Consider the following 26337-nt stretch of genomic DNA (forward strand, 5'->3'; position numbering starts at 1 on the left):
GACCAATCTTACGACAAAAATTCATGGTTTCACTAACAGGGTTTTCTGGGAATATAGGGGAACATGATCCAGTGGTTGTATAAATATTTGAAGAGCCATGCAATAAGCACATTCTTGGTAACAGTGGCTTTCACAAATAATGTTATTCTCCCAATTTGAGTTTCAAATCAAAAAGAAAATTACAATTTGGTGATCTCAGGACTGCTGATGATATTGTTCTGTTGACCTCATTAGTTTGTCACCTCCCAGTCTAATTGAGAGCCAACACTTGTGAGTCTATGACCTTGCTGTGAGGGAAAGATGGAAAATCAGATTGATAGATATGTTATATTAATATTGATGAATGAGGATCTACAGGTGAGGAATATTTTTGACTTAGATGAAGCTTATCTATTTTTCAGCACCAAACATACATGAAAAAGCTTTAAGATTATGCAGAGTGGTTCAGAGGGGGGTCTCTCTGCAGGACCTATACAACATGCCGGGGCATCACAGGGGCCAGTAGTGTGTCACCGAGACCCCAGAAACTGCTTCAAGGTAACTGGGCGTCAAGAGAGGAGAACCTTGGGGGAGTCCGCCCCACGTGGACACAAGGCAGGGCTTGACAAGGTCGCCTGGGTGAGGGAGAGGAAAGTCCAAAGACCCGAAAAACCCAATTACCCCAGAAAACATCACATGACTGATGACATTGCAAGATCATATATGTTTAAAGTTTATCATTTCTATTTACCACAGAAGAACAACCTTAATGTACAATAGAAGGTATCAGGATATCAGTGTTCCATGTGAAAAACGCCCCCTCTCTGTACATGAATGTGCTACTGATGTGTGAAGCAGAAACTCCCACCGTCTCAGCACTGATGACCAAGATGAGACCGGTAGTGGGTGTAATAAAGTTAATGGCAACAATCTCATCTTTCACTTGAGCTCAGCCTCCATCTGTCTGTGCGGCGCAGGTGAGATTTATCGTCTCCTGACTTGAGACAAATGGATGCTCACCCCGGGCCACACACGCACGTGCAGCTCACTGAGCCGTGGGGCCGAGCACTTCATCAGAGCTGCTCGCCGAGGCCAAGGAGCAAGAAAACCGAGCAAAGACAACTGCACTCAGGTCAGTTTGATGCATCACTCATACTTCCCCTGTTCAGCAGCTGCTCAGACAAAGTGGATGTTTGAATGCAATGTGCTGCCACAGTGTATCTGATGAAGCCTTGTCTGGATGTTTATCTGTGGGAGTAATGCACCTCACCGGGTTCTACTGTTTATCATCAGTGCTGCATCATGTCTCACCACTAGATGGTAGCAAAACGTCATAGTTTGTTATGGGTATTATAACTCAGCTGTGGACAGACACATACATCTATATAGCATACAAAAATAAATATTATAGCAATTTAAATCAAATATTACATTTTGAAAGTTTAACTTAAAGATGTTCTATTCTTGCCATAGATCCATGGGCCATGGTGACATCAGCTGTGTGTGAGTGGAACTGGGACGTAAAGGAAATCTTGTCAGTGTCACGTGTTCAGGTTTGGTTTTTGATGTTTCAGTGAAAGTGCCATGTTTTGTTTAGTGTCTTGTTAGAGATCGATCCACGATCGAATCTCCTGGTTTTCTTTTTCCATTCCTTATGTCTGACTGCATGTTGACACATTCACCAGAGGGTGGCGCCACTACCATCACAAATGTTCCTCTCGCTGTTAAAGCAGCCGTCTTCAGTTCATGCTGTGTGGGAGATTTGGTCATTACAAGAGTATACAGGGTTTTAAACTAAATTTAAAAAAGATATTATTTTAATCAAATCACAGTGATGATTCCAATGACACTTATATAACAGTATGTACATTCCTCCCAGTCCAGTTTGCAATGAACAAGCAGCTGCAGGAACATTTATAGCTTTGCATTATGAAAGGGAACATACACTAACATTGTTGACACAGTCTGTGTAAACATTTCTACACATGTTAGTAACAGTAGTTTTTAATGGTACACACTTTGTGTTTGCATGTCATCACCTACATATCAAAAGAAATGACTTGATCAAGGGTTTATTTAACATTTGAAATGAGGAGGTGAATATAATGATATAGGTTTAAGAATTCTAATGAAACCTTCCATAACTGTGTTATATTTATAATCATTATGGCTTCATTATGATTCTTCAGTTTGTTTCCTTCATCATTGCATCCTTGAAAACACCTTTTATTTATTTTTTGGACACAATAATAGCCAGGTTGGTGGATGTGTATCAGAGGCCATATGCACTGCGTCTCTGGCTCTCTTCCCAAATCGTCCCACAACAATCGACCTGCCATCTGGCGTCGAGGGGCTGAGCAGACAAGTGTGTGCAGGTGACTTCTCAGCTTTGATTCAGAGCCATAGCTCGCACTTGTCCTGCACATTCATGTAGGCGCTTAATCGTCTCTAGAAGAAATTTGCTGCCGCACATTAACTATAAATTCGCTTGTACGAGTTGTTGTTGTTATTAGATCCAGTTTTACAATTAGTGTGTGTGCAGAGCAAATGTCCACGATCCCACTGAACGTCGCAAACTCCCATTTAATTAGTCTGGACATAAAGCATCTAGGGCCCCATGTTACGCTATAGCGGTCTTAGTGCCAACACTTTTTATGCTATTACGCACCGGTCGTGGTTTTATTCTTATTTTTTGAAAGATTATTAACTGTGACTGTAGAAAGTAACACGTCAGAGCAACAAAACAGAATGTGGAACCAGAACAGTGAAAAATGCATCTATTGCATTTTAACACAAGACTGATTCCACTGATTGATGTCAGGGGGTCACGTTTATGATTTAATGTGTAGTAGCCGATTGTAACTCCCACGTATGATTTGGATAGCTAGAAACATGTCTGCCCGTATGGTGCCATTCAGACAAATACAATTATAAGAAGACATCAATAGGTTATTTAAGAGAAAACAAATGAAAAAACAAAATGGTACAGGGAGAAAAATAGGTTTATATATGTGGCTGATTGAAATGAGCCGACAGTGTTAGCAGACCTCGTGTATCCAGGAGGTTTGTTTGAGAGTGAAACTAAACGGCTGCTTCACTTTGTTTGGTTTTGATTTTCCACAATGTGCAGAGCTGTGCATTGAAACAACACAGTGATTGAAGGACAGACGCTAGAATCAACAACGTGATTTTAAAAGACACACTGTTGACAACAAAACTGTGTCCTTAAAGATACAGTTACTGAAGGGTAGAGTGGTGAGATTGTGTTGTCAGCTGCTGTGTCCAGGGTCATTTCATCAAAAATACAATTATTTTTAAAAAATGAACCCATGTTAGTAAAGCTACATTTTATTTTGTCAAGTGTCCCTGTTGAAAGTCAATGAGTAAATGTAAATATCAGCTGGTGCGTGTTGGGACTTGTGTCTCCTGGTTGATGGGCGCTGTCCAGGGTGCTGGTGTGATGCAGTCTGACTTTGAGTTCCAGTACCACACTTTCTATATGACTCCATATGACTCCGTGGTTCTTTCTTTCTTTCTTTCTTTCTTTCTTTCTTTCTTTCTTTCTTTCTTTCTTTCCCAATAATCATTTGGAAACAATGCGCAACCATCACTTTCATCATTAACTTGTTCTATATATTAAGGTTAAGGTACCAGATATTATTGCTTCTCTCTCTGCATCGTCTCAGTGTCAAATCTTAGTCTAATGGAAAATCTCCCCCAGGTCCTTCTCCTCTAACTCCGTCGTCCTTGTCCTTCCACTGAACGAGCTTAGATCAGAAATACCTCGGCCTTTCCTTTACAGCAGCGGTCGTGTAGTGGAGGCGGCGGCCGCTTTAAAAGGAGCTGGCTCCGACGTCAGCTCCGTTTTGGACGTGTGGGGGTATGACATCCAATCGGCTGAGCGGGCTTTAGTCAGCCCCTTTCTCACAGGAGATCCCTCTGCTGAGCACCACCGTGAATACAGGGCTCGTATCTGCTGCAGGAGCATCTCCACTAACAATTAGCACCGAGATTCTCCTCTTTGCACTCCTGAAATTCTATTCATTACACTCCCACAGCTAGAGCCACCGTCTCTCCGCCATCATGTCTGTAGCGGGGCTGAAGAAGCAATTCCACAAAGCCACTCAGGTAAGAAGAGGGGGTGGGTGGGGGGGGGTTGGGGGGTCCCGGATCACGGCACATCTTCATACTGGGGGGATTTAGAGGAGCGGGTTTGATTCAGCTTCTTATTGCTTAGAAATGAATCCATCCTGCTGCAGCCGCTCTCGCGTGTTGTTCCATCACCTCTGGTTCAGATGCAGGCTGCAGCCCTGGTGCTGAAACGTGCTCCATTGTAAAGACCTGCGCGCTGCAGCAATGCACCAATGGAGTAATTTATTACTCGCGTACTCTGCAGCCTCCGTGTCGACGCTCTCGTGGTTATTTGGTGCATAATCGATGTTTGAATCGATGTCGTGTCTGTGGGAGGCAGATGGCTCGACGGCGTGGTGTTGGTGGGGATGCCGGGGACGACAGCTCCTCTCGGTACCCTTCAGATGACATTCCCCGCAGAGGGACAGCATCCGAGCTGCGGGTCTCGCTGCACGAAAACACGGTTCAGACGAGTGTTTCTGCTTTACCGACCGCGGTAGGAGCTCCACCGCGCACCGTGTTATGCAACCGTTAAGTGCGTCTTGGCGGAAATCCGCTCCCGGAGCAGCAGAGGCACGCCATGACCCCAGCGCCCTCTAAACGCGCATAACGCCCATTAAAGAATTAAAACCATGCCCCCCTCTAAAACTGAGTCATCTGCTGAATTTCACATGTGAAAACCAGTGGTTGTGAATATTTTCGGCTCCATGTTAATTTGCCTGCAGCTTCAAACTCATCCCACCAATCTCAGTGTCTTCCTGATGTTATTCCCCAGATATCAGACATGTTATCCATCATTTGCTATGGAGCCAATCACAGAAGGTGCCATAGATCACCAGTGCTCCTCCATGGGACGTTCATGGTTAAAGGCCTGTGTGAACAGATCCTGTCCCTGATGCTCGTCATTAACTCCAGGCCTTTGAGTGGCTTTTATTTCCGGTGTCGACTGAGAGCTCCAGGCGCGTGTGAGGGAGGTTGTTGGTTTCTCGGGGTGAGTCACAGGGACGCTGACAATCAGCCTCAAGACTCACACAGCAGGACACCTAGAGCCATGCCTGACTCACACACATGCTCTTATAAGTCCCCCACTTCCCTTTACTCCAGTTCACCCTGCTGGCCTTCGTCGCAGCTCCCAGTTTGCACCACTCCTCATCTCTGTGTGTAATTGACAGAGATCGGGGGAGAGAGTACTGACTGAACTGTAACACTAATAATGTCACGTCTGCTGAAGGTCAGTGTCTGTACATGTTTGACCAGAACAACTGAGATTAAGTTTGCGGCAGTTTGCAAGGACAGGAGGTCGTTCCCACATGCTGGGATCAAATCTGGTGACATAATAGAGTCAACTCCATTAGTTATTTAGATCATTGTTCATATATTGACATTTGAGACACTGACGATTTAAGCACAACACGACAAAGACTAGTTTAATAAAAGAACAACCACTGATAGGACGGTGGCCAATCAGTGGCTAGTCCCCCCCCCTCGCCCCTGAATACAAACTTATAATTGGAAATGGTCGTCAACACTTCTCAGTTTTAATCAGGAGCTCATTTGACCAGATTGAAATAAGACAGCGGCTCACATGGGGCTCCACAGATTGTGATAACTCTGTGTGATGAGTCTATTGTCACCCATTAGCTGAGGCCTCTCTCCTCCTGCAGATGTTCATCCACTGCCTCAAGTGTGTGTGTGTGTGTGTGTGTGTGAGAGAGAGGTATGGGAGGGGGGGTGCATATCAGTATCTATATCTGTAAATATGCATACAGTTATGTGGCTCTCACTGTGGAGGAGGTGTGGTTGAGTGTGTAAAGACACAGCCCTGGCGTCATTACTCAGTTTTATTCCCGATGCTATTAAGTTAGCTCTAGGCTCAGAAAGCTGTCTCTGTGGTCTCCTTCTGTCTGTTCCTCAACGTTAACCCACCCCCCACCCCCCCAAACACACAACTCTAACACCCCCAACTCTCTCACAACAACACACACACACACACACACACACACACACACACACACACACACACACACACACACACACACATACACACACACACACACACACCATGTCTTCTCCCCCAGACTCCCAGTGGCAGAAGGCTCCCTTCAATCCCTCTGTTCCTGTGCCACAGCTCTGTAATCCAGGCCCAGACTTGCATTTACTGTAGGTAGTGACCCAGCAATCTGGCTACTTGCACACACACACACACGCCTGCCCACACACACACACACACACACACACACTTGTCAAACTATACTGTAGCAAGACCCCCCCCCCCCCAGCCTTCACAACACATGAAGAGAGTTCAGGAGATTAAAGGGCTGAAACCAGGGATTTATCCGAATCGGTTCGTGATTTGGCAGAATGAGGATCTGAATTGACGGCACAAGATGTCCGATGGCTGGCTCTTCTCTCATTGTCACGACTCGGCGTAGCAGGGAGGGGGCGACTCGGATGAAATTAGAGCTGCAATAATAAGTTAATCAATCAAATAGCAGATTGACAGAAAATGAAGCTGCAATTATTTTTGACGAATGATTTAAATCATGTTTTTTTCAAGGAAGTCGAGCCAGAAAATGTTCGGCTTGCAGCTTCTGCAGTGTGAGGATTTCTTCCGTTTCTCTAGTGTTGCAAACCGAATACCCTCAGTTTACAGACAAAACGTCATCAGATCATCGGATGTGATGTTTGACTATGTTAACAAGGAGTAGATGTGACGGACCTTTCTCACAAGTTTTACAGACCAATTGAATAATCAAGAAAATGGTCCACAGATTCATCAGTAATGAAAATAATCATTAGTTGTTATCTTAGATAAGATTCTCTATCATATGTACATTTCTTTAACAATGTATATATATTGACCTATATTGTACATTTTCTGGACAAAGCAACTGAGAAGTACTCACAGATTTTCAACATTACCCAGACATTATAGGAATAGCTACCTTATACCTCAAAATTAGCGAGTATACACAGTTTTTTAACACTCGGTTAAACCCACAAAAAAGGCCAATTGACTCTTTTCCTTCCAAGTACAGGAGCCTTTCTGCTTTTTTCCAAGTGCGCCATGTTCGACATCACAAACGCACCAAAAACTGAGAAGCTCCTTCACCCCGCTGTCAGACAAATTAGCACGCTCACCCTGGTGTCACGTTTCCATCACTGCTGCTCTAAGCCGATAAAACCTGTGTCTACTGCAGAGGCGTTTGACCCGGGAGTGAACACAGATTGAATCCATCCCCATTGCAGAACAAGCCAGATGTTTGTGGCTGTTTTTTTTACCAGTGGAAAATTTGCTTTAGTATAGTCGTAGTATAGTATAGTCTCTGAATGTTGACAAATATATATTGTTATTATGCTCGCACCCCTAATAACAGAACAGAAAATGGCTTCTTGGTCTTAATGCCTAAAATGAGGCAAGATATCTAGTTTGAATAAATTGAGCCACAATTAAACCATTAAACTGGTTTGTATGTAGATCGGAGCAGATGGGCCTCTGTGTCACTAGTTGCTAATTGGCCGTGCAGCTTAGTCTGAAGTCAAGTGTACATCAGCTGCTGTGTCAGAGACAGAAAATCCTCACGTGTGCACGGAGACTTGCAGCGTTTCTTCATTAAAAGACTTTATGGACTCTCGTGAGAGGAATGGCTCATAAAAAGGCAGAATGCGAATTGGAGTTGCTGGGATTTTATGAGATTCTCACACACACACACATTCACACAACCTCAGTTTCACCTTCTCACATACATCACGGTAATTTATTTCACACAGCCACACTTTTCCCTGACAGAAGACATCTCTCTCTCATCCAAGGACGCCGGGGCTCCGAGTGGCGCATTATTAACGGTTGCCATTAAAAAAAAAAAAGAAAGGGATGAAGCAGGAGGCATGAAGGGTAAAACCCAGCAGGTCCACAACAAATGGCATTTTTTTAAAGATGTATTTGTTCATTAGCCAAGAAATCCATCGCTCGTCTCACCACGGACCCTGTGATAAAGAGACACAACTTGACATAATCTGTGTAAAGCATAGAAATAATCTGTAATTTAAATGAACGATTTTTAAAGGTGACGATTGCTTGTTACGTCACAAGGCAACTTCACCTCAGAGTCAAGTGAGTCACGTTTTGAGCAGATGCTTCTGACATGAAGCCTCTGTGCCCATGAAGAGAGTCGAGTGTGTGTGGAGCTCTGCAGCTCATCGGGTGTGTGCACGTGAGCGTGTTAATGTGATGAGGATTTTTATTTGGGGCTCTAACGTCCACTCAGCTAATGCTTTAGAAAGAGAGTACACTGCTCAATGCAGCACTCACCAGCTTGTTGTTTTTATTCTCATCAACCCCATGTTTGAATAGCAGCTGTATTTCTTCTAAGGCTGCAGAGTGCATGTTTAATCTCAATGGAGTAAGCAAGTTCTGGGAGCAGCAGGGAGGCACGGGTGTTCATTAAATGGAAACTGCAGTAGAGACAGAGGAGATGAAGACGATGGCAAGAACGCTAGAGAAAGTGTGGCGGAGTGAGTGAGAGACAGGAAACAAAGAGAAGCGTCTTTGGGGAGTTTGTGTTGCAGCTTTTCAAGATAAAACGACCGTCATTCTCGTCACTGTCAGAAAGAGGCTGTTTCCTCGTATAAATGCATAAACTGCTTAATTTTGTTCTTTTATGACAGATTTAGAGTTCGGTGCGTTGAATGTCATCCTTAATAAGAGATTCATATTTTTCATCCATGTAGATTTAATGGTCTTTGCATCACGACGGCTGCTTCAGATACTGAGGACAGCCCAGTGCTCGCAAGCAGAGCAAATTACAACATGACTGTGCGAGAGAGTCATCATCTACAATCCTACTTTAAGTTTTACTTCAGTATTTAGTATTATTATGTTTGCTAAATATACTCAGTTACCATGTTGTCAGCTGTGATCTCGACTGCAGATCAAAACTTTAAGGGCAAAATGCAGTGTTGTCATACTGAGATATTTATTATAAAACGTAATCACAGGGATGGCTTTTGGATGGTATTTCTATATGTTTACATTTTATCCAAGCTATACTTCTTTCAGAGTCTTGTACAGGTGGCTACTTTAACTGGGTTCACGCAGTGGAGTCCTCCACGGCTTTATTATTACACCATCGGAAGTCAAGCTAACGCACCCACAATCAGGACGGGACAATTCCGTTTGTCAACACTACACCTGGTATTCTGGTTGCTGTACAAAAGTGCGGAAGAGAAATCAGAGAGCGACGTTTCAAACGCGCACAGAAGCTGCATGAGCAGAAGAGCTGAAGCTGGAGCACAGACGATCCCGAGGTACAGCAACAAAATATCTGAGAGCAAGCACAAATTTTGAGCTCAATCAGAGCAAATCCAAGCACAAGCAGAGCCTATCTGAGTGCAAGCAGAGGGTTTTGAGTGAAAGAATCACAAAATCTGAACGAGAAATCAATAACTCCTGCTCCTAAACTAGAAGACCTTGCTCTTTAATAAAGGTGAAAAAAAACACATGTCCACAGATTCAGTAAAATCATTTTATTTCTCTTTGTGATTATTACCCAATTATGAATTGTTATTTTGCTAACAGCACAAATTGAACACAACCTGTGAAACCCTTTAAATGAAAACACTGATTGTTTAGGCACACACTTTCACACTTTAAGCAGCTCTTCTGCTGTTTTCACAGAGAAAAGCTGGAAAAAACACACGGTTTTAGGAAACATCTGTAAGAGCAGCGTGAAGCTTCGTGTCCTTTGTGGTCTGGATGTAAACAAATCTGTCACAATACTGCAGCTGCAGTCTGTGGACGCGTGTGACTGGTGTGTGCGGATACTATTACTACTGTTGTTGTCGAATCATGATGCAGTGATCAAATCTGGTCAGAGTGTATTTCTTACAGTGGAGAGTGGAGCAGTAATCCTGTATTTTGCAGTCAGCCTTGGTTCTCCATGAGGTTTCCCTGTATGTGTTCAGAATACTAATATCAGCTCTGCATGTCTTATCCCTGCATAGTCCACTGTCTTGTGTGCAGCATTTTGATTAGTCAACCGGAAACCGTCTCATTCCAGGTTGTAGTTTAAAGCCAAGTAATTAGTTATGCAGGATTTTATATCATTGCTCCATTTAGGTTCAATTCTTTATTTGTGTGTGTGCACATGCAGGCATTTCCAGCATTTCTTCCTCAAAAAAAGGGGCATGCAGTGTGCAAGCGTGCATGTGAGTGGGCATCAGTGCAGATCCGTGCATGCCCGTGGACAGCAGCGGGGTCTTTTGGACGTGGCTGCCGCCTGCGGGGCTTTAGGGCAGCAGATTGTGAGTGGGTGACTCATTCAGCCTGGATCCTCGCTCGGCCTACTGCAGTGCAGCGTATAGCAGATCCAGCTGGGAGATAACAGATGGGGCGGGAGGGACAAAAAAAGAGTGGAGCAAGGAAAGCTCGATAAGAGAAGACAAGCGTGGGGGAGGAGGGGGAGCGAGAAAGCAGCCGTGAGCAGGTACAGGGAGTGGCGGAGCGGGAGGGAGAACCCAGCGAGGAGATCCTGATGGAGGGAGCCGGGTCAAACACTGAGAGAACAGTTGATCTGAACGGATCTCATTTCTCCTCACGAAATTTCTACCGAGCATCATTTCATCAGTTGGTGATTTTTAAGCCAGGCTGTTTTTTTTATTGTTTTTTTTAATAATTCTAGGTGTGGCTGGAACTAGCAACTGTTCCAGTTAATCTGCCCTTTATCATCTTAATCAATCCTCTTAAAAATGTCGTCAAAAAATTTGGAAATAGGCCCAAAATTTCTCTGAGACCTAAGGGCGCGTCTTAAAATTATTTGTTTTCGCCAAATAACAGACCAAACCCAAATTCAGTTTAATAGTAAATATGATAAACAAATTACTATTCAGAATTTCAAATCATAAAAATGTTTGATATTTTTGTTGGGAAATTTGATTCTTTTTTGTTAATTGATGATTGCAGCATTTATTTTTTAGAAAATCCACCATCGCCCCCTCCACACTCTAACCCTTACTCTGTGCCTCTCTCTATATGTGTCACACTTCATCCTGACATTTGGCCTTCAATATAAATCGTGATGTACAGAATCATCCGATATTCTCGACTGAGGATCAGCTGCAGACATCACGTCTCTTCGTGTCTGCCAAGTGAGGCTGAATATAAAAACACAGCATCGAAGTCGTCCCCTCAGAATTAGATGTCCTTGTCCCTTGGTCCAAGTATGGATCGGCAATGCAGCAAAAAGTGATGCTGCCCTGGATGGAGTCCAGCAGCAGTGTTCCTCCCATCCTTTTATCTGGATTTATTTTCCTTCCCTCACGCTGCCTCCATTACTCTTCACTTTTCCTTATTATTTCCCTCGCGGCCTAAAAGGAAGTTTGGACTCAACACAGTCGAGCCCTTTATTCAGAAATGTCTCCCACCAGGGGACGTTTCCCCGGCTGCTGCTCTGTCCTTTGCTTGGTCTTGTTAAACAAACATACATTTTATTCCTGCTCTGTTGACAAGTGTAAACATTAAAGCTTTCTCAGGTATTTGAAGCAGGCTCCTGACGGCTGCTCCCTTCCCCAGGTTTTCAAACAGTGAAATCTTTCACTGGTTCTCTGACATGTTTTTAACTATATATTAAGGTAGTAGTGACAGTTTTTTGACTAGTAAGCGTATATAATCTCACCTCGCTCACTTTACCTACCACACATATTATCACTCATTTCCCTGACAGGGTATAAATCCTCAAGAGAACTTTACAACAACGAGTTTGTCTCGAGCAGGATGTAAACAGGACTTCTGCCATCTGAGGTGTTGCCAGAAACTATACAGTGACAAGTCTGACGCACTGTACGTCTCTATGAATCACGCAGATTTATTTAAACCACTGAATAGAAAGAGGTGGAACTTCGAATACACATCGTTTTTGACAAGAGTGCACATGCCGTAGCCAGAGGGTTGAAATCTGGGCAGAGAGAGAGAGAGAGAAGCTATGGGAGCACTGGTGAGGTTAACTCGTTCAACGTCCTCATTCAGAAAACATAAACTGTGAATGAACGATGTTTGGCCCAGTTCATATCTGTCAGAGAAGAAAACCGAGGGATGAAAACGTTGGTGCGTGTTGTCTATAGACGGTGATCTGACGTTCGTTACCGTCGGTGCTTTCTTCTTCTTCCTCTTTTCTACACCCTTCTTTCTCATCCCTCCTCTCTCGGCATCAGTATTCAGGCCATGGTTGATGTTTTATTCAGGATTGGTATATTACATATTCTGGGCATCAACCACTGCAGGGAGAGACAGGCGATGGCTCAGGGCTGGAAAAGGGAAATTCTCTGAACCTGTGTTGAGCATCTAGTTTTTACGTTTTCTTCATCAGACGTAATTAATGGAGGAAAAACAGGGCGGATCCTTTTGTTTTCCTTTAAAAAAGAAATACTGTCTGCTTTTAAAAATGTCTTCCTCTCATATGATCAGAGTTTTCTTTATAGTAAGATTAATATGAGCAATTTATTCAAAATAACTGGAACCATTGATAAGACCATGAAACCATCACACAGACTTATCTACTGCAGCCACAAATCATCATTATCCAAATCTATAACCCAGCAGTCTGCAGTTCACTCTCTTCACAGCCCGCTCTCTGTGTTGGTTATTGGTTCTGCTTATAGATTCAGGCCTGTGGATATAACCAAGAGCAATTCCAGATAATTCACATATGGATGTTTTCACTGCCCTAGAGACCTTGTCTGTTGTATAGTGCATTAACTTAAAAGTTCAAAGGTTAAAGGTCACCGACCAAACCTTTTCTACAGGAATTCATCATTGTGATTCGATGTTAGAGGCCCCCTGACTTTCTCTATAGCGCCACCAGCAGGGTAATATGTTTGGTTTTTGAATTAAATGTTGTGGCTGATGGGTGAATAGTGATTATTTTTAGTTCATGTATTCATGTCCCCATTGGGATGAATTGTAACCACTCCTCCAGATCATTTACTGGGATCTTCCCACATTAAATCCTCATCCCTCGGTTCAGTAGTTTTCTGTGTAATCCAGCTAACAAATAAAACAACAAACAAACACATCAGCGTGGGTGAAGACCACCCTGAGGGGGACACCGCCTGGAAAACGCAAACATGTTGGCCTAAAACAAAATGGTGGTGAACTTGTGATGGCTGAGCTGAGAGATGGGTCTGACAGGGGGAGATCTGAGGACAGGCCCAGCTGGAGGCAGATCGTCGATGCCCCTCAAAGACCAACTAACTATGGAAGGAAAACTCAACGGGGTAATAATGGGACTAATTTAATTGTAAAGGTATGTGGTCGTCAGTCAGTCTGGACCAAAGTGGTGAAGCAGGATAGTCGTCCATTGATCCGCTCTACAAGCAGGGCTTTAAATAGTAACACAGAATGATGCAGTACGACGTGCGCACTGTAGGAAAGACTTTAGAGAGAGATGCCATTCGGGTCGGAAAAGGATGGAGAGGGGGGGGAGCAGAGAGCGGGAAGAGATGAGAGCAGGAAGTAATGGAGTTTAAGTGGAGAGAAGAGGAGGATGCTGGGAACAAAAGAGGAGTGCAGGCAGTGCTTTCAGGCAGCTGTAGCATCTCTCAGTCTAATTCTGCTGGTGAAGGTCCAGTAATGAGAGGAAGGAGGGAACAGGACGTGCTTCATTGTGTTTACACGTCTGCTGAAACACTGGGTCTCCTGTCGTCTTTATGGCGGACAGCGTGCATGACAAAGAAAAACATGTCATGTGATCCCAGCCGTGGACACCCACAGTGAAGTCCCTCGCCCTGAGCACACACGGCGTCCTCCCGCCAACTGCAGAGCCGAGACTGAATGGCTTGTCGGGGATTATACTCAGATTAATCAGAGCACAGTGACTTTGCATTATATTGGAGCTGTGTGTGTGTGTGTGTGTGTGTGTGTGTGTGTGTGTGTGTGTGTGTGTGTGTGTGTGTGTGTGTGTGTGTGTGTGTGTGTGTGTGTGTGTGTGTGTGTGTGTGTGTGTGTGTCAGAATGAGAGCGCTGCAGCGGTAATCTGTGAAACGGGCCACATGTGCCGGACCAGACCGCCAAATGTACCTTGGGTTGGGGTCAGAGGTTTTACGACTCTTCTTTGCTGTTTTAGTCGGAGTAGTATTTTTATTTGAGTTCATCTGGGCATGTGACTGCTGACATGTGACTTTCAAATTGTCCCACTACTTTTAATTTACCTCTTTTCCTACAGTGAAAAAATGTGTAATACTGATCATTTAAAGAGAAAAACACAGAATAAAAGCCCTGTATTAGTATAATTTACCAAATATACTTAATTTGTATGATAAATAGAAATTCATCATCACTAAACACATACGGTTATGTACTAATATTATGTGTATGTTTAATAATGATGAATTCAATCATGCTGCTGCTTTGTGTAAACAAGCGTCTCCACCGTCTCCTCGCATTAGAGCCACAGGCTGAATGGTAAACAAAGTCATTTCTGCTGAACTCACTTCATGTGACGTATGACAGACGTGTTTAAAGGAGAAGATCACTCTGATTAGAATTCATATTGTTTTGCTTTAAAGTGAATGTGTCTGTCTGCATAAAATACATCAAGTAAAAAATACATGTTAAATACTGTACTGCTGTAGCATGAATGTTTCAAGCTACAGTGAAGGTGAAGTTATTCAACTGATCTGTTTGGGCAGGACTTCACTTTAATTACCCTTCAATTAGAATACTTACATATACCAACATCATGTGTAATATATCAGTACATGAACATTGAATATATAGTCAATACAACACTACACTGTTTATTCATGTATTTAGTCCTGCAGCTATTTTCATTATTGACTAAACCTTCTTGTTAAATCAAATATTGAATCTATTAAATGTCACAACAGTAACAAAGGTCCAATAAAATCTTAACATAATCCTGAAAGTAGTTAACTTGTATTTGATTATCAAATACAAAGTGATGCATTAAGTCATCTTGAAGTTTCCGTGTGTTACACCTGGAACTCTTCCTGTGGATCTCCACCAAGCAAGTGGATGATTATCAAGGACAATATAATATATAGAATCAGTCATTTTATCAGACATAACTTAAGAGGAGAAGTTATATTGTGAAAATTCTACATTATAAACTCATGAGGAGGCGTTTGATCTAAAAGATTTAAATAGCAATGACAAATACTCTGTTATATAATGAGTTCATTTTGCAGTTGTTTTGTCTCAGTATACATAGAACTCAGAGATATTGACAAAAGCAGATGTGCAGTTTAACATATTAATTAACAGACATTATGAGGAGACGAGGTCTGAGGCTGTTCAGTTTCCTCTGAATCTGGATTTTCACGACACTTTGTAAGTATCTTCCAGCAGCTTTCGTAATGTAGCATTTTTTTACTTTTAAAACAGGAACATTATTATTTTCATTATCAGTGACTTTGTGAAAGAAGTCAAATATGTACATTGTTTTATCCAACTGATCAGCTCTGGATATTTCAAATATTGTAAAACCTGGTGTACATTCCTCTGCACACGTCTCTCCTCCTTTAAGGGTTGAGTGGTCTTCGTCGATATTCTGGGTGTCATTACATCGGTGGTGAGTCTGTCCCCTTCTGTCATGACCTTGTTCATGGAACAGGAAATCTAATCAAACCTGTCTGCTGTTCAATGGGAAATAGTCAATATCAGACATAGAGAACGTTGGTCTGCTGAGGCTTTTCAATTTTCTCCTCTTTTAACGGGGTCACACCAGCCACTGGATGTATTAATGTTGTTGTTTATTCGGGGCGGGACCGCGGCAGTTTGATTGAAGGTCTGTGCTCGTGTTCGGGGGATACGTTTGTTTTTGTTTGGTTTTTTTGTCGTTTTATTGATTTTGGTCTAAATGCGCGGCTGCTTTTTTTTTCTCCCAGGATCCATCATGGTGCTGCCGCTGCTCGGTGCTTTAGCTGGAAGTTTAAAAGTAAAAGATATTTATCTTCATCAGTGATGATGAGTCTTCGGTGTTTGTTTGTTTGTATGAAATGTTTTGTGTGTGTTTGGTGTTTCCTGCTCGCTCACTGACCACAGCCTCGGCCTTTTCTCTCCTGGTCTCGTTTCCTCTGATGATGCGACATCAGTCTGTCTGCACACGAGCTGTCACGCCCCCTCTGACACACATATGTTCCCCTGCTTTTGGGAACTCACATAGTATTCAACATATCTCTTTTCTAATGTATTTTTTCATAAATATGTCCAATGTTTATTTCACATTACATTACATAGTATGGATCCTTTATGTTTATATTGTTGTACCCACACACGGCCTTGCATAGCATACATATGAGAAAACCACATGCTTTTTGATTGTACACTTTTCAGTTGGATTCCGATTATTTTCTCAAATGACAGATGTTCTCTGCTTCTTTTGTTTCATATTATGATTGGACTCTGTTATTGATAATTGATTAATGGTCGTCTGATCACCTCATCTGATGGTGTGGCGCTGCATTTTTGCATTAAAGGCTTTAAATCATTACCTGTGTGAAACCTCAGGTCAAACATCACTGTCTCTCCTGTGTGTGTGTGTGTGTGTGTGTGTGTGTGTGTGTGTGTGTGTGTGTGTGTGTGTGTGTGAGAACAGTTTGTGTAAAAGGTCAAACACGGCCTCAGAAGAACAAACCCTCGCTGGGGTCTTGGGAACCACGTGCCAGCGTCTCCTCTGAGCCTCCCTCCCCGTTTCCCTCGGGACTGAAATGATCAAATCAAAAAAGCAACACGGTGGTTTTCACACAACGAGTCAGGACGGCAGACGGTTTATAAAATGGCTGCTGGATTTCTGGATTGAGTGTGTGTGAAAACCTTCATGCTGAGCCAGCCGACTGGTGACGAACTGCAACCCTCCTGAGACACTCACTGTATAATGCATGGCTGTGTGCGTCGTGTGTGTGTGTGGATGTGGCAGAACGTTAGGTTTTAACGTGCAGACTGTGTCGCTGCTCTCTTGGCTACAGCAATAACGCATTTCCAGAAATTGAATTGACCAGATTGAATTGTATTCTAAATTAACTCGACAATATCAGGAGGCATGAAAGCTGAAGCTGGTTAAATGTTAGTTGTAGTTGGACGATAATCTGAAGGATGAATGATGTGGTTATGAATCTGTGTGTCAATGCACACGTTGGAGGCAGCGTCTGAAACTCAGCTTTAATAACCATCATCAATACTGATCTCCACTGCTCATTATCCAGGACAACACCGTCATTACGCCCACGCAGATTTACCTCAGGACGCTGCTGGGTTAACGTTAGGATGATAATGCTGTGAATTCACAGGAATAAATCAAATGTCTCATGTTTCAGTTACGTGCAGGAAAGACAGTGGAGCCCTCGACAGGCCTCAGAGCTCAGTCATTATCTCTGAGAGACGCACTTACATTTGAAATGGAAATTGCAGACTGGCAATGGAGCACAGAGGAAGAGAAAGCTGGCGGGCTGTTTGTGGGTTGTGCTTCATATATATGTGTGTGTGTGTGTGTGTGTGTGTGTGTGTGTGTGTGTGTGTGTGTGTGTGTGTGTGTGTGTGTGTGTGTGTGTGTGTGTGTGTGTGTGTGTGTGTGTTATTGATTGAATGGTGAGTCACGGAGGATGAAGTATCATTAACTATATAAAAGCATTGCTTTAGGGTCCCGTTCTTCTCTCTAATCTGTTGGTGATGAATGAAAATGACAGACTTTGTATCTAATGATGCAGATTTTTTAAATGTCATGAGCTGAATATGATAACGGATGATCGTCTGTGCAAATAGTAATTATCTTGAAATACTTTCAGTTTGATGACAGAACATGTCGAGTATTCAGTCCCTCCTCTCGTCTTTTACGTGTGAAAAAGAAAAGGCCTTTATAGTTTTATTCTTTATTTTAGCTTTTCCAAGCGAAAGTGTTGTTGTCATTCAGTTTGAATACAGTCAAACCTGGGAGCTGCCCAGTGCAACCACAGCCCAGACTGATTCTTCTGAGGAATGCAGTTTTCAGGTGTAGGTTTTAGTTGAAAGCTTTTCTCAAAGGAAGAGGAATAAGCATTGATTATTCCAGCCTATAATCTGAGACCCTGGAATGCAGGATTAGGAATGATATTTGGAAAATATGGCAACATGGCCGACAGTGACAGGATGATACTGATGCAGATTAAAAAGTTAGATTCTTTTTCTATATTTTGCTTCTTTCTTCATGAAAATCCATGCTGCACTGTTTTGATAGTGATGTTGGACTCACGATACACAGTTTCTTTGGGCTGATTTATGCTCGACCACACTGTTATACGGTGTGTTAGACTCTCTCCTGCACATAAACACAAAAGTTATACGACAACTTCAGCAAACTTCCAAACCTTGATTACTTTCTCCACTGTGCAGAGCCGACCAATCACAGCGTGAGATTGGTGGAGAATGTTGGATCATCATTTTCGAAAATGTCCCAGATATGGTCGAATTCAGACACTTGAAATGCAACTGACCTTCAGGATATCCCAGTATAAATTGACTCGTTTATCAAACCCAGTAGACCTCAGACTCTCAACGGAATCTTATTCTTACACAAACACATAAATTCAACAGCTCTTTGACGCATTGCGATCCACACAAATGGTGTAGATCATTATCTGAAAATCAGTGGTCGGCTGCCAACTGTGGTAAAAACGCCCTGAAAGTTGAACGTCTGCTGCACCTCTGACCTCTGACCCCCGCAGCCCGCGGTGATGTCACAGCGTGCGGTGGAACACAAGGTGGCGAGGTGAGAATAAGATGTTCTGTTGATTTGCTCTATAGATTGAGAGCAATGTTACTAGTGTGCAAGTAAAATAATATTAAATCTAACAAAAAGTACAATTTCTATAACGTTCCCATACAGCAGTCTCTGATGTGGAGGTGGATAGACAGGATGTGTAGATGGAGGGAGGATGGATGTCGTTAATGAAAGGACAGTAATAGACGGAGGTAAACTGGGGATGTGAACAAATGAGCCAGAAAAACACTGAGTGCTTAGAAAACGATTGCGAGAAGAAATTAAAAGAGAGAATTGAGCACATCGAGTCTTTCGCACCTTCCTCTGGTTTCCAGGCAGAGCTGTGGGAGGTCTGGCCGAAGAACACTGAGCCTACTTAACACCGGCAATGTAATTTAATGATGAAGCTATTTTAGCACAATAGAGGATATGTTATACTTCCACTGGGTGAAGGATTATTTCTTTTCTTTCACTTCCATACGGGAGAGAATACTGTGAGCCTCATTATATAATTCATGTGAAGCACACAGATCAGTATCTTGCTCTGAATTTCATATCTTGTGTCGTAAACGGTGAAAAGAATATTCCAGGTCTCATTTGTTTAACGAAAAGTAAAAATGTGGATTTACACTGAAGGGATTCACTGATATTGGTCATGAGTAACACACACACACACACACACACACACACACACACACACACACACACACACACACACACACACACACACACACACACACACACACACACATACACACAACACAGAGCTCGCCATCATTCACGTTGTGTGTGTGCCTTCAGTCATCCTCCATCTTTGTCTCATCATCATCGCCACATATCCGAGCACTCACAAGCCCTGGCACGCTTTCCTCACACACACACGGTGCCAGCTGGTCCCCCCCCCTCCTCTCCCATTTACCGAGCGGTACATGGAGGACGGATGGGAGTGTGTGCACACATCTCCCCAGCTACAGACTCATCCCCGCTGTTACATAAGAGCCATGCAAAGGCTTACAAATCAGATTATAATAGCCACGGGCCACTCACTCCGAGAGGATAGAGGTCAGTGAAGCAACATGGCCAACCAGTGGACTGATGCTGGCACGGGTCTGCGTGGACGGGGGGACACAGCTGGCACCCTGTCCTGTCTGGGTGCTCGTCCGGTCCGTCTGTACTTGACTCCTTCACCTGGTCTCTCAGGCGCTGAATTGAGTTGAAAAGCTGATAATTTAGACCCATGTGCGTCCGTGTCTGCTTGTTTCACTGTTGAATTCTTCTTCACACTAATGCTTCCCCAGGCCGTGATGTTCTGCAGGATTACTATCATCCTGAAACCACTGTAGCTGCAGCGGAAGCCATGTTGGCTCTGAACGCCAGGGTTTAAGAATGACAAACGGATTTTCCCTGATTCCGCGAGAGCACAGGTCTATTCTCGGGACAGGCGGTGCAATTATTAGGGTTAGATTGGCACCTAGATAAAGCCTTAATGTCCATTTACAGTTGGGGGTTCTTAGAAATCCTGGTCGGCTGGAGTCAAGGTTGTGGTTCCTGTTTAGGTGAATGCAGTTGGACATATTGTTGAGTCACAATCCAGCCGTGTGAACAGTCGGCGCAGTGTTGCATGAGGAACGTGACAGTGAGAACAGTGAGGCTCTGAGGGTATGAGGAGGAAAAGAGAGAGACAAAGAAGGAGGAGAGGCTGGAGGGAGATAGAGGCACGACAAATATCTTCTGGGCATTGTTATGCAATTGTTTTCTGTCTTTTCAAGTTTTAGCAGTTCTCTGTCATGTTCCCATCGGACACGACCTTTTCTATTTCTCTGTGTTCGTCCTCCTTTATCATCCGTTCATCACTGAAAACTTACAAGGTGAAAGTGAAGGAGGAAAGAATACCTGCTGAACCTAAGCGAAGACTAGATGAGCAGGAGAAATGTGATGAGGGTGTCGGTTCTTCCCCCTGCGACAGATTTGCACAGGCTTCCACTCGGATCCTTCCTCACCCAGGGGGCAAAGGGGCAGTTAGGAGGCAGGTTGATGCAGAAGGAGTTAGATCTCCTCCATGCTACTGTCCAGCAGCGGGGGCCGTCCTTCTAATAGCCTCACTAATCACTCTTGTCATTTTTAATCCCCCTCTTCCACCCTGTGTGCGTATTTAAAGCAGGGGCCTCCGTGTGCCCAGCCGGGATTAAGACTAGTGAGCTGGAGAGGAGGGAGGAGGCATGGGAGGCATGGGGGAGGAGAGCAGCAGCGGCGGCGGTCGGTGGCGGCTGCAGCAGCACGCTCCCTGTGCACCTCACATTGGGCGCCATGTGACTGATGCTAATGCTAACAGCACGGCCGTGAATGCTAAAAGTCCAGGCTGAAGCAGGCCGGAGATGCACTTCATGATATTATTACATATAAAATATCAATGATTATCATAATATCAATCATTTTTTATTTTTGTGCCATGCAAATGCATTTGGTCCATCACTTTTTGGGGATTATAAGATTATATAACAATAATTTACAAAAACATCTTCTGGTTTTACATGTGGAAAAAAGACAAACACAGAAAAGAGAGAAAAATCTAAAGAAATCCACAGAAATATTATATATCTGTAAATTGACCTCTCTCAGGTTTTCTCCAGATAACTGGATAATTTATGTTCTATACGTAAACAGCTGCAGTAAATCTGCATCATCTATATGTACAAAAACAATATATATTTTTTAATCTTACCAAACAGAGCATCAGACAGTTCGCTGTGACGGTGGAAAACAAGACACTCATCTCCTGCATCACTTAGACGGAACATTATTCCAGGATGAACAGTGCAGTGAGTGAGTGGGTGTTGTACTGCACAGATGGACCCCTGCATTCATGCATACATCAGGAAGATGCAGAAACTTATTACATTTGCAAATTTAAGCCATCTAGTTTTATGATGTTTTTATCCTGTTTTGACAGCAACATAATTATTCTGAAAAAAAATATATAAATATTGTGCCACATTAGAGATGGCGTCTCCACAGATGGCAGTGGCAGGCAGATAGTTAGTCCACAGCTTTGTTCCAGATTCAAATATCTCAGCCAATATTTGATGGCTTGCCGTGAAATCTTTAGCAGCAGCAATGTCAAATTCAGCTTTTTACTGCAAACATTAATAAAATAGATGATATCAAGTATGTTTTTGTTTTCATACAAATTAAGTGAATCCATCCAATGCTGTGCAACTCGTCTGTACGTTACATATAAGTCAAAGCTTTGTAAAACAAACCAACAAATGGGTTGTGTTGTTTTTTAATCTACGTCGGTTCTCCTTCCTTGGGAACATTTAGTTTTAAAAATACAGCAGTTGTATTTTTTTGGGGACACACAATTAGCACAAATATATCATCTTCTTTTCTCACTGTTAATGTGGTGCAAGGTAGGAAATATACCAGATAAAGGAAAACAAATTCATACATTAAAAGTTTGATAGTAAAAGTATTATTATTATTATTATTACATCCATTATCTACAGTATATCGCTTATAATTTGAGGGTCCTGGGGAGCTGTAGCCAATCCCAGCTGAATATGGGCGAGAGGTGGAATTCACCCTGGACAGGTCAGCAGAGTATCACAGGCCCGACACAGAGATAAACAAACATTAACAAACACACACCTACACACAATTTGTCTTTGGACTTCTTTTGAAGACGTTATGGAAAATGTCTACAAAAGCTATTCTGTTTTGTTTATCTTTTTTTCAAGGATAAGCTGATGAAACAAGATTTAGAAACATGAGCTCAAATACACGTTTACGTAGATATGATATTATAGTATTGACCTCGGCCTGTTCTGCAGTGAGTAGTGTAATCTCATCCTGGACTTCCGTTTAAAAGCAGCCGGTCTGTGTCAGAGAGTGTCTCAGGTCGATTTCCTCGTCAGCCATGTAATAGTATTAACTCAGGGTGTCGTACACAGGTGTAAAAGCCGGTGTTTAAACTCTCCTCTGGTGTTTCCATTAATCTGTGTGTGGGCAGGTCTCATTTTAGAACAGAAATACTGTCGACTGCAGCTGATTAAATATACAACAGTCTAATCAGGTCTAACCTCTGCTATTATTTTAGTTGATTTGGCTTCTGACATTAGCACTTTGGTAATTTGGTTTTGCTTTAATGCTGCATACATAATTTTCCCGCAGTATTAAAATGCATGAGTTTTGCTGGTTTTGAGGTCATGAGTGCAGGATCCCTCTCAGCAGTGAGTACACTGCGTTTAACATCGTGCTGATTTCCACCTTCTACATCTTGTTTTCATCTCCCCGTGAACCCTGATGTAATCTGAAATAAAGATCCACGCTGAGAGCCAGTCAGGACATCCTGCGGCCCGTCCCCGGTGATGACGCAAGAGTTTTTCGGTGCGGGGAGGGAACAGCGATGCCCTGCTGCCCTTGGCAACATCTCTGGGCTATTCGCGCCTCCACATTTAGCATATTTAATCTGGTCTGATTTGGTCTTTCGCGGCTGCCAGTTGGAGAAAAATGGAGAGTGAGGAGAGAGATCTGCAGCCTTATTTGAGCCAGACCCCAAGGTTTTCATTTGGTTCTTTTTTAGTCACGCCGGCGGCATGGCTCCCGGACGGTGGTTGGTCCACCACCAGGATTCAGACTGAAAAAATCCAACTAGTGGAAGGATAAAACTTTGACATTCAAGGGATCCAGAGGATGAAGAGCACTTCAGTTCTCTTCTGACTTTTGTTTTAGTGATATTTGTTGTTTTTGCAACTGTGAGATGGATTGTCATGAAATTAGACATTTTGTATCCAGCAGTTTAAAGGTCCAGTGTGTAAGATTTAGGTGAAAGGGATCTAGTGGTAGAAATACATGCAACTTCACCACTAGATGTCACTTAATCTTACACACTGAACCTTATATTTGCACATTTACTCTGGATTGTTCCGTGAAGAAGGACGAGTAGATATGATAACACGATCTAATTGCACCTTTCCCAGAGAAATCATATTCGGCATCAAACGTTTGTCGGACTTTTCATGTCACACAGACGTTGCCTAGAATCCAGTGGCTGCAGTGGGTTGGGAATAACTCAGCCCGAGCTCTGCAGTGAAACCTTATCCCTTCACTGCCTCTGTGTCTGGAGGCGTCATGAATCAGCTGCGTCCTCCCTTTTTTATTCACGAGCGCCGTGCACGACAGCCTCCACTACGACACGTGCGCGTGCTTAGCGTGTGACGTCACAGGTTACATATCATCCACGCCACTGCGTCCCTGTAGAGTTCACTTCACACTGCCGCCGCCCGCCGCTGCTCAGTTCACCTTGTCACGTCCTTCCCCGGCAGGGGAGGGGAGGATGGAGAAGAGAGAGTGATGGATGGAGGATGAGAAGAGAGATGGGTTGTTGAGTGAGACACAGATTAGTGGGACAAAGAAGATCATGAGTAAAAGCTCAGTGACACCGCTGGTTCCCCCAAGAGGGTTGTAGATCTCTGGTTTCCTGGCCGTCAGGAGAAATTGGCGGCTTGGTCACATATAGTAAATCTTTGGGGGTAAAAGATCAATCATCAGGGCCGAGGTTATTGACTGTGACAAGCTCTGTAGTCCTCTAGCGTCTCCAAGCATGTTCATCTATGTTAGTGCATCTCCCTCCGTCACTGCAGTAAATTTCAGTTTCTCCGACACAACACTCTCTCTGTCTTTCCCCTCCACATGCCAGTGTCTGGGGGGTTGAACACACGTTGGCAGCAGCGTGTGCAGCAGCTCTGGTCCACTCACTCCACAGCCACCAGCAGCTCATTTCCATTCATTCAGTTTCCCGAGCCGTATGCAGGAACCCACAGGCGCTGCCCGACTGAGTTGATTTTGATCCATTTAGCTCGATAAATGACTGACTCCTTCCCCGACTCCCCAGCTCCTCTCTGTCTCTACACAAGACATTTGCACACACACACACAAATAAGATACACTTGGACTTGGAGCAGTAAACACTGTGTGAGGTGAAGCCGTCTGCATCAAGCTCAGCTCCATTTAAAAATGTATCCTCACAATTCTAAGTGCTGCTTGTTTTCTCGTCAATCAGGTTTGTAAATCAGTTCTTGCCGTTCTCACCGACTCTGTGTCAACACATGAGACGTCTGTGTTTCTGTTATTACAGGTTATTACCTTGTTTCTCCAGTTTTAATGATTTTAACGTGCTGTGGGTTATTGCTCGTGGTGGGAAAACAGGCGTTGTTGCAGATGTTTCCTGCTCAGTACCGACCACAGGAGGAAGCAGGATTATACAGCTGTGTGAAATGTGATGTGGTGTGAGTTCCACAGAAAAATTGGATTTGACCTCATATTTCTGCTTGAGCAAGTATTGGGACTGAGTTTCCTGATCATTTACAAAACGACTGAAATGATGTATCAATAAATCACGTAGTTAAACAAGAAAACCTTGTTGAAGTGGAAATTTCCTGTATAAAAAGGATTTGTAGCATTTTGGTTCTACGATTAATCTTCGGATTTGCATCGTTGGTCGGATAAAATAAAAGCTTTGATAAAAATGATTTTGAGGAACGTTTTTTCCAATTTTACTTTTTCATAGTCATGCAGTTGTTAGTTGCAGTCCTACATTGTACACATTATAGAGTATATATACTATTATATATACATATTATCATTTTCACATTTGTTGCCTCTAAATCCTGCAGGTCCATGCTGTGATACACAGGCTACTTGTTTATTAGCAGCATTGACACCTTTTTAATTACAATTCAAACACCAATTAAACCTGCTCTCGTCCTCAAAATGTTCAAAACCCTGCTTGGAAAGAAACGCTTCTCTTTTTATAAATCTCTGTGATCTCAGAGATGTTACTGATAAACCTGGTGTGAGCGTGAATCATCACTTTGGGAGACGACATCAGACCAATTCTCTGTGTAGGAGAATAATTGCTAATATCCTCCGGTAGCACCAAAATACTGACTGTGTCTTTACTTACATCATCGTCGTTATGCCTCATTGAATATTATTTAGTTTATAGCAACAAAAAAAAAATGCAGGACTGACAGTCGCCTTGTTTTTTAGCCTAAATACAGTTTAGTCTAAAAAGAGACACATGTGCCATCTGTCTTGTGCTTTCACATTATGTTCACATCTGAAACCAGGCAGCGGCTACATGTGACTGCATTCATCGTGTACCCCAGGTGCACAATATAACAGTATGTGATTACATGGCTCGGATGAACAGCAGAAGTGTCACTATATGTGCATCGCTCGTGTTGGTACGACACGTGTGTTAGACAGACACACGTGTTCACCGGGTTCTGCAGTTTTTTTCCCTGCCGTCAGCACCTTCCTCTTATCAGCTCAGATCCTCAGCGCCTCCTGAGCGGCGGTCGTGAGGTGTGAGCAGCGACGTCATGTGGATATTTTACGCTGCTCTGCTACAAAGCATAATTAGATATGGAATGGCAGCATGGTTGGTGTACTCTCACAGTGCAGATAAAATCAATAA

At 43.2% G+C, this 26337-nt stretch overlaps 1 protein-coding gene across 7 annotated transcripts in view; it reads left to right on the forward strand.

Moving 5' to 3' along the window:
* The first annotated feature begins 3867 nt into the window (after nt 1-3867).
* sh3gl2a (SH3 domain containing GRB2 like 2a, endophilin A1) overlaps nt 3868-26337 on the forward strand; it is a 33709-nt gene continuing 11239 nt past the window's right edge. For 2 of the 7 annotated variants that reach the window (XM_035146076.2, XM_035146034.2), the window contains exon 1: nt 3868-4107. In XM_035146076.2, the coding sequence (XP_035001967.1) occupies nt 4063-4107 (45 nt within the window). In that variant the 5' untranslated portion in view covers nt 3868-4062. The remainder of the gene's footprint in view (nt 4108-26337) is intronic. The other 5 variants (XM_035146042.2, XM_035146059.2, XM_035146068.2 and 2 more) reach the window with 4 other exon arrangements.

The sequence above is a fragment of the Hippoglossus stenolepis genome, chromosome 2 (genome assembly GCF_022539355.2).
Source record: "Hippoglossus stenolepis isolate QCI-W04-F060 chromosome 2, HSTE1.2, whole genome shotgun sequence".
NCBI classification, from domain to species: Eukaryota; Metazoa; Chordata; class Actinopteri; order Pleuronectiformes; family Pleuronectidae; genus Hippoglossus; species Hippoglossus stenolepis.